Genomic DNA, 8,781 nt, shown 5'->3' on the forward strand with positions numbered 1-8,781 from the left:
GTAATAATTAGGACACTGCATGTCGAAAAATGACCAAAGACCTGCTAAAAAAAGTGACCAAGTGTTCAAATTTTACAAGTTAGGAGTGGGAATGTGTCGAAACTACTTGTCGCTGGGAACATTGCGCCTGGTTAGGACACAGTGTGTTATAACCGTCAGCCTGCTTCACTTACAAGAGTGCACTTTTAATATGCTTCATAAAAAGACATTCCTTTATGAGAGTGAATTGGAGTAAGTGTTAAAAGCTTTGACCTGAACTAAAATGTCAAGTACTCAAGCATTTTATTCCCTTTTAAAATATTTTTTTGTCTTTTGTTATATACAAAAACTATATATTTATAATCATGATTCATTGGTTTTCATTATAAGATTAATATTTTAAAAGCCAGCATTGTGATGTCAAGGTTAAATTGATTTAAAGTTCTTCCTCACGTTTAACACCCTTGAAATGTTGTTCAATAGAAAACGCAGAACACAGTATTCGATGGCAGGACGACTGTGGCCAGAAACATGCATGAAACATGAAAATGATTCTGCTTTATTTTTTCTGAGAGGAAACTCAGCTGAACGTGTACTTGCATGCAATTGGACTTTTGCTAGAAAAATGAATTTTCAGTCGGTTGAGTCTTTGATACCCTTTGGCTTTCAGAATTGATAATGCATTTCCTACAATCCAAGAGGAGAGTCTGCTGGAGATCAGAGCCCTAATCTGTATTCAATAGAATGCCACATGTAGAAAATAAACAAACACAAAGCTTATTGTTTGACAGATTATTTGCTGAGAGCTTTTTATAATTGTGATGTTTGCCGCATCGTTTAATTTTTTCCTTCTAGTAGTGGTGCCTCTTTGATGACACAGATGTTTTGTTTTATTCATCATTTTGTTCTCACTTTTTTCCCCTCCCTTAATTGTATTTTATTCTTGGGTGTTTTCCATTCCCGTTGGTCCAATGAAGGTCTCTTGAAAGGGAAAGGTATGGAAAGAGCGGCACTTTGGACTCGCTAATCCTTTTTTTTTTTTTTTTTGAGCTGTTGATTTTAATCGATTAATACATGTCCTTCTCCATTAGCGTTGATTAATGATTGAAAGCATAGCATTTATTGTTAACTCATACTTTCCTGTCATTCTAACATGCGCGATTTTCAAATTGTGATTTTGTCACAGTATTACTGTTTGATAAGTGAATGCATTAACTAAATTTATTGCTTTCAATGTAATGTGTTTAATGCAATTCAAAATAGAGCAAGACTAGTATTGAATGTATAGTATTTATGTTCACTGTAAAACCCAACAGTCAACTTTATCAAATGAAATGAGTGTAGTTAACTCAAAATTTACAGAAAGTTAATTCTGGTCATTTGAAAAGAGTTTTGACCTCAGTGTTGAAGGTAATTAGATACCTTATTACTTTAACTTAAATGAAGTAAGTTCACAGTACTCATATAGATTAGTTTTTTTTAACTCAAATGGTTTATTGCAATCGGTTTCCTCAAACACTTTGAGTTGCCTTAACTTATTGGGTTTTACAGTACTCAGTTGGTTTGAGTTCTCCTCATTTATTGGGTTTTACTGTGCTCAAATTTGCTTTATTTACTCAAATGGATTAAGTTTACAGTACTCATTAGGATTAGTTTTTGAACTTAAATGGTTTCTCGCAATCGGTTTCCTCAAATGGTTTGAGTTACCTTAACTTTTGGGGTTTAACAGTGCATCAATGTAGATTTTATTAACAGTTTGAATTAGACTTTATTTTTAGTTCATTTTCTTTCTTTTTGTAGCCATGTTTGAGAAAGGTTGGGTTCTTGTCAGTTTTAGTTTTATTAAAATGACCATGCTTAAATTAATTTGTGTTTTAGGGTTTTGTATTTTTTTTTTTAATACATCAAGTTAAGCTAAATGAAAATAACAAAAATAGAAATATTTTATATTTATTTGAAATAAAAGAAAATGTGTATTTATTATTCTTATACATATTTTATTCATGATTGTATTTTTATTACATTTGTTTTATATATTATATATATATATATATATATATATATATATATATATATATATATATATATATATATATATATATATATATATATATATATATATATATATATATATATATATATATATATATATATATATTGTTTTATATATATATATATATCTTTTCCCAAATGATGTTTAACAGAGCAAGGAAATTTTCACAGTATGTCTGATAATACTTTTTTCTTCTGGAGAAAGTTTTATTTGTTTTATTTCAGCTAGAATAAAAGCCGTTTTTAATTTTTTAAAGCCCTTTTAAGGTCAAAATTATTAGCCCCTTTAAGCTATATATTTTTTCAATTGTCTACAGAACAAACCATCATTATACCATAACTTGCCTAATTACCCTAACTTGCCTATAGTTGACCTAATTAACCTAGTTAAGCCTTTAAATGTCACTTTAAGCTGAAAATTTGTGTCTTGAAAAATATCTAGTAAAATATTATTTACTGTCATAATAGCAATGATAAAAGAAATCAATCATTAGAAAGGAGTTTATACTATTAAGTTTATAAATGTGTCAAAACACTGTTAAACAGAAATTGGTGAAATAATTAAAAGAGAGGCTAATAATTCAGGGGAAGTAATAATTCTGACTTCAACTGTACATTTTTTGCTCATTAATGCATTTCTGTAATTCTCTAATATGTTTTTTTAAACATTACCATTATGATTAATTTGGTTTAACATAGTTTAACTACAGTAAGTAATAATAACTAACAATAAACAATACTACACCATGTATTAATCTTAATTAATATCTGTTCATAAATTATAAACAAATATTAAGAAAGGTTAATGCTGTAAAAACTATAAACACTGTAAAATATATATTTTTATCACTCTTAATGTTACTTATGTTAGCAAATAAGACCTTATTGTACAATGTAACCAAATAATAAATATAAATAACTAAATATAAATCAAATATGTAGTATAAAACAAACCCTTATTAATATCAAAGTTTGCGTTATATCATCTCATCAAATTCTGTCAAAAATGCTCAAATATAATACAGGTTGCTTTCTCTCATCAAAAGTAGTTTAGTGTCCACTTTCTAAGATAATAAAAATGTGTGAGAGTGTGAGAACTGATCGATTAAATCAAAAACACTCATCAAAAACATTCTTATGATGATTGCCTGAACTCTTGCTGGTGCACAGAGTTCATTTGTTAAAAAAATAGCAAGATTTTTTTTGGATGTGCTTTACGACTCTAAAGATAATAACTAAATGGCCATGAATTTCCAATTGTCATGGTGCATGCAGAGAACCATATCATAATACTATCATACTAATAAATGTAATGTACACACGTCTGACGCAGAGCTGCTTCTTGTTTATAGAGGACGTGTGCAGTTGGTAAAAGCATTTTTATGACCCGCAGAAATGAATAATACCATGGAGCTTGGTTGTAAACCATGTTTTGTGAGCAGACAAAGTGCATTATTTACAATATTTCGATCTAACATCGCATCTGTAAAGCAGTTTACAACAAGGTCCATAGGTATTACATGAAATTAAAGAAGGACCTCAGTGCAAAGTCAGCAGTTTTGTAGAATTGATAAGTGTTGCATTGATTTTTTTTCTGTTTTTCTGATGCTTCTGGGTAGATGTAGGTCCCAGATCATAATGCATGACACTCCAGAGGTCCAGTTTAATAGCGAACGCATGCGTTTGATGAAAGATCTACCTGTAATAATATACTACAACCATCAACCATTTATAGCCATGATTTATAGGATACAGAGAGCTGAGGAGCTGAAAGTTTGTCATTGTCTTTAAATTTCACCTTTGGGTTTTCTTTTCTCTTTGAAGCTTCTCAAGTGTTTTTTATTCAGAATGGTAAAGTCGAAAATGCAAAACAGTTAAATATTTTAAATATCTTCTGATTAATTTCAGACTCCACACATCAGGGATGTAGCAGTTTGACATTGTAATGTTCTTTGTTGGGTTTCTCCTCCCTTCAAAATTCCAAATTCATTGAATAACTTTAAGAGATTTCAGCATTTGGTTTACAGTTAGCATTGCCATTAATCTCTATAGCATTAACAGCGATTATTTTATGTTATATATATGTATTATATACAATTGTATAAATACTGAATGTGTAAATATTTATATGTACTATATAAATGTGTATATTTATTTATAGGCAGAAAGAGATACACTGCTGTTCAGAAGTTTGGATATTTTTTTTAAGCAAGGATGCATTAAATAGATCAAGCACAACAGCTTTGAACGATGTATACATAAAAATATAATATAATATAACATAATATAATATGCGCTGAAAAAAGTACATTTGTTGTTGCCATAACAAGAATAAATGACATTTAAAATATATACTGTAATAATTTAACAATATTGAATTTTTCTCTGTATGTTTTCATACAATGCAGCCCTGGGGTGCTTTTCCCAAACAACGACGTAACTCGTCTGAACTATCATAGTACGATCGTTTGGGAAAAGAGTCATGTAGTGACGAGTGTTTCCCCAAACCTGTAGTTTCTTTGTCGCAGATCCATCGTTTGAACCAGTTATAACTAGGCTCACACAGAATCTGCGAGCGCAGAATTCCGCAGATTTTTAGCCCATTAATAATTTTGTTTATTTACTTGAGTAAATGTGTGTAAATCTAAATTTATTCAGTTTTTTAATTAATTACAGTAATATCATTGACTAATATGAAAATGTTCATCTGACTTATGTACAATGCAGTTTGTACAGTAATATTTTCTGTCTTTTGGCTAACAATCGTTTCAGAAACGCACCTCTGGTTAGAACAAAAACGTACAAATTGGTTATTAATATAATATAATATAATACAATATAATATAATATAATATATATTAAATTACTTCCAATGGAGAAGCATGCTTTTTGCAACCTGACAGTGCAGTTCCACCGTCTACCAGCAGGTGCGAACTGCGCAATTCTTAATAGCCAAACCGTCAGACCTTTTGTCATTTATTCTAACTCTTATTCTCTTCCTCCTAACAGCAGCGACGAAGACAACAAGCCATTACAGGGCAGCCAAACATCCCTGGACGGGAACGTAAAAGAAAGCGACGACAGTCTCGTGGACTACGGTGAAGGAGGAGATGGCCAATTCAACGAGGACGGTTCCTTCATCGGCCAATACACAGTAAAGAAGGACAAAGAGGAGACAGAAGGAAACGAGAGCTCAGAAGCCACATCACCTGTCAATGCCATCTACTCTTTGGCATAGCAACTCCACCTGGGCACGGCGCCCCCCAGCGGGCCGGAGGGTGCCATTACACGCATAGAAAATAAATATATATATACACAGAGAATTACGAGTATTCACATAGAACGCACTGGAGTGCATGATCCTACTGAACAAGGGATGGGGAGCCGAAACGGCGTTCAGAAACCTTTGTTTGAGGCGTCCCCATGCCCCACACAGACTTTAGTGTGCCTTTAGGGCGACGGGGCAAACTTTTTGAGCTTTTCGTGTGGCTTACGCTCTTCTTTTTTTATTTTGGAAATCTGCCTTTTCCTCCTTCTTCCTCCTACTGTAGCTACTAGCATCAAAGAAATGGATATACAAGCACCAGACCTGTGACATATCAACTGTGGGTCGACTCAATTGCAGAACGTCGGCAGATAGGTTTATCATATTGATATTTCCGCAGTGAATGATCCCTTTATTTGTTTTCGACACTAAAATTGATTTATCCCAAAACAACAAACAAAGAAACAAATGAAATTCTTATAGCGTGCTGGCACAGTTTGCTGTGCTTTGTAAAACTATGCACTATGTATTATTGTTAGTATGATTTGGGGTTATAATTGGACGTTAGAATCTTCATCATTTTGTTTTTCACGAAAACGAATCTAGTCCTGGATTTATTCTTCTATGTGCGACAGGACTAATATCATGCTTTCATCTGCCATTGCTTTGTTAATATATTTTCACTGGCTGCAACTGTAAAATGCCACCAATATTTATAGGCTGAGGCTAGATGGCGCCACTTGTAAATGAAAAAAAAAAACGTTATTTTGAAGCATGGTAGTATTTTAGTGCAAAAGACAATGGAGAGGTTGTAATACGAAGAGTTAAATACACGATAATATATTCCTTTTTTTATAAGATACTTGCTTTATATAGTCCTCAAAAGAGAATGATGATAATAATGATGATGATGATGATGATGATGAAATCACTTTTTTCTTTCTTCATTTTTTAAATCAGCTTGGTGAAGATTCCGATGTCAGAATAAGTTTATATAAGGAGTCTACAAAGGTTTGGGGTGCATCAATACATCAGTGGGTTGTTCCATGGGGATTTCTAGATATAACTCAGTAGGTAAAGATAAGTGTATATATTGTTTGGGGTTGATCCAGTGTTCATTCTCTTTGCGGCTGAGACACTGCCCTGAAGACATGTCACTGTAACTGTAGTTACTTCTCTACCTGTGCTCCAACATTATTACTTCATCTTCTGCACTGCTGTGTACTTATAGTTGGGTTCAAAAGTCTGAGGCCACTTTGAAAGTCTGGAAAGCTTTTTTATTTGTGCCTGGAAATAAGTAACATTTGACGATTTTGGAAAATATTAGAACCTCATATAAAATTATTTGAAGTCTTTTGTGATTCATTACAGATGGTCAGATGTTCTTCTTTCTTTTGATCATCAATCGCTTTTGCACTAATAACAAATAATCATATTTAATTCAGTGAAAACAAGGTTGTGAGTGATAGAAATACATGATACATCAATATGTCAAGGTACACTTGACAAAAATTCCTTTCAAAAAAGCTTTACAATTAGTTACTTTACTTAAAAAAGTGAGTAAATCCATTTCCTTAAAAGTGACGAGTTGACTTTACTTAAATAAAGTGAGAAAACCATTGGAACTTGAAATGTGCACTGTAAAAAAAGCAACATTCCACACAATTATTTTATATTGGCACAACTAAAATCAATAAGTTAACCTAATAGTTTTTACAAATTTAAGTGGTTTCCACATAAAACATTTAGGTTTTCATTTTAGGGTTTCCCACAGCTTTAGAATTGTGTCATTTCAACCCATTTTAAAAAAGTAGTTTGAACAAGCAAAAAAAATGATTCATAGATGATTCCTTGGATTTGCTAAGTTTTTTAAAGTTAAGTGGATGTAAACAATTTATTTGGGATGAATTTAAACAAATTAAGTTATACATTACACAATTTAATTTGTTTGTTTACATTTAACATTTGAATTATTTGCCACAATTTTGGAGTTTAAATTTTTTTTTTTACAATTTTAACCATTTTAATTTACTTAAAAAGTGAGGAAACATGTTTAATTAAATTATTAAGTACAGTCAACTTATTGTTTTTCACAGTGTGTAAAATATTGTAATATTGGACATTATCACACTGCACTGTATTGTAACAACTGTAAGTCTATTCTTCAAAGCCTTGTTTTCATTCGTGTTCATTTTGTCGTCTGCAACTTTAACGTTGTCGATTCTGATTGGCTGTCAATGATTTAATTATTCATTAGCTGAAAAAAAAATCTGTTATCCTTATTTATCATTTACAGCTGTGTATTGTGGCTTTTGCTATTCTTGAACATGGACATTTTTAAAAAACAATGTATTCATTGTTCACAGGCCTCGAGTTTGTTAAAACAAAAGCGCAACAAACCAAATATGAAGAGGTTCTAACACTGAAACTATTTTAATCTTCATTTGTATTGAAAAGTGCTGTATAAAATGACAAAACAACACTACATTTTCACTGGTGATCTCAAACTTTTGGACGCCTCTACGTATTTATCTTGATTTTATTTATAAAAAAAAAATCAGTAGGGACTAATATATTAATAATTTATTGACGACTGCACAATGCCTACTCAAAAGTCTGAGTCTTTTAGCACATTATAAAAGCTTCTCTGTGTAATTTAGGATGAAAACATGCTTTACTGATGGAGAACCATGTTTGTGGCGATGTAAAATAATGAAATGTGTTGTCACCATTAAAGGGAGAGTACGTCTTATTCGTTTATTGTGCTGCTCTTTTTAGTATTAATGTCGTATCACACTGCTATTGTGTTAACATATTAGAATTTATTTAACAATTTCTACATAACATAAAATGGAAATATTGTGTATTTATTTTGCTTATTTTTTTTCCTCAAATAAGGCCTCGTTGTGTACATATTGTTTAAGTGAATAATTCATAATAAAAATGCTTTTTGGTGCATCCCAAAATGGAGGACTCCATGCACAGTTGTGGATTCGGGATCAGCCAGTGATTTTTGTGGGTGTTTAAATTTGTGTCTTGCCATTTAAATCGTGACATAATTTGTCACCCACGTCTTGATTTCGCCCGGCTGATGATGTAAATAGCAAAAAAAAAAAAGCTGTAGAGTTGTACCATTGTAGCATTCTGCACTGAGGATGATACTTTTGTAAACAATTTTTGAATTGTGTTATGCAAGAGAAAATGGTTTGTAATTTTGTTTTGTTCTTGAACCACTGCACCAAACACTGTACAAAAACGATAAGTTACTTAAAAAAGTGAGTTAACCCGTTGACTTAAAAGCGACAAGTTGACTTTACTTGAAAAAATTAGTAAATCAGTTGTAATTTGGAAGCACTGTCAAAAATGCTGGGTTCCACCCAATTCCTTCATGCTGTCCCAATATAAATCGATTGTTAACTTCATTGTTTTTGCAAATTTAAGTGGATTGAACACAATTAATTTGTCCCCAAAAAACTCAAGATTGT

The 8,781-nt window shown here is 31.7% G+C and overlaps 1 protein-coding gene across 10 annotated transcripts in view; it reads left to right on the top strand.

The window, feature by feature from the left end:
* Positions 1 to 7,219, top strand: part of nfasca (neurofascin homolog (chicken) a) — a 167,250-nt gene extending 160,031 nt beyond the window's left edge. For 9 of the 10 annotated variants that reach the window (XM_056467938.1, XM_056467944.1, XM_056467945.1 and 6 more), the window contains one exon: positions 5,041 to 7,219. In XM_056467938.1, the coding sequence (XP_056323913.1) occupies positions 5,041 to 5,269 (229 nt within the window). In that variant the 3' untranslated portion in view covers positions 5,270 to 7,219. Of the gene's footprint in view, positions 1 to 956; positions 975 to 5,040 lie in introns of all 10 variants that reach the window. The other variant, XM_056467947.1, reaches the window with a different exon arrangement.
* Positions 7,220 to 8,781: the final 1,562 nt, after the last annotated feature.

The sequence above is a fragment of the Danio aesculapii genome, chromosome 11, assembly GCF_903798145.1.
Source record: "Danio aesculapii chromosome 11, fDanAes4.1, whole genome shotgun sequence".
Lineage (NCBI taxonomy): Eukaryota > Metazoa > Chordata > Actinopteri > Cypriniformes > Danionidae > Danio > Danio aesculapii.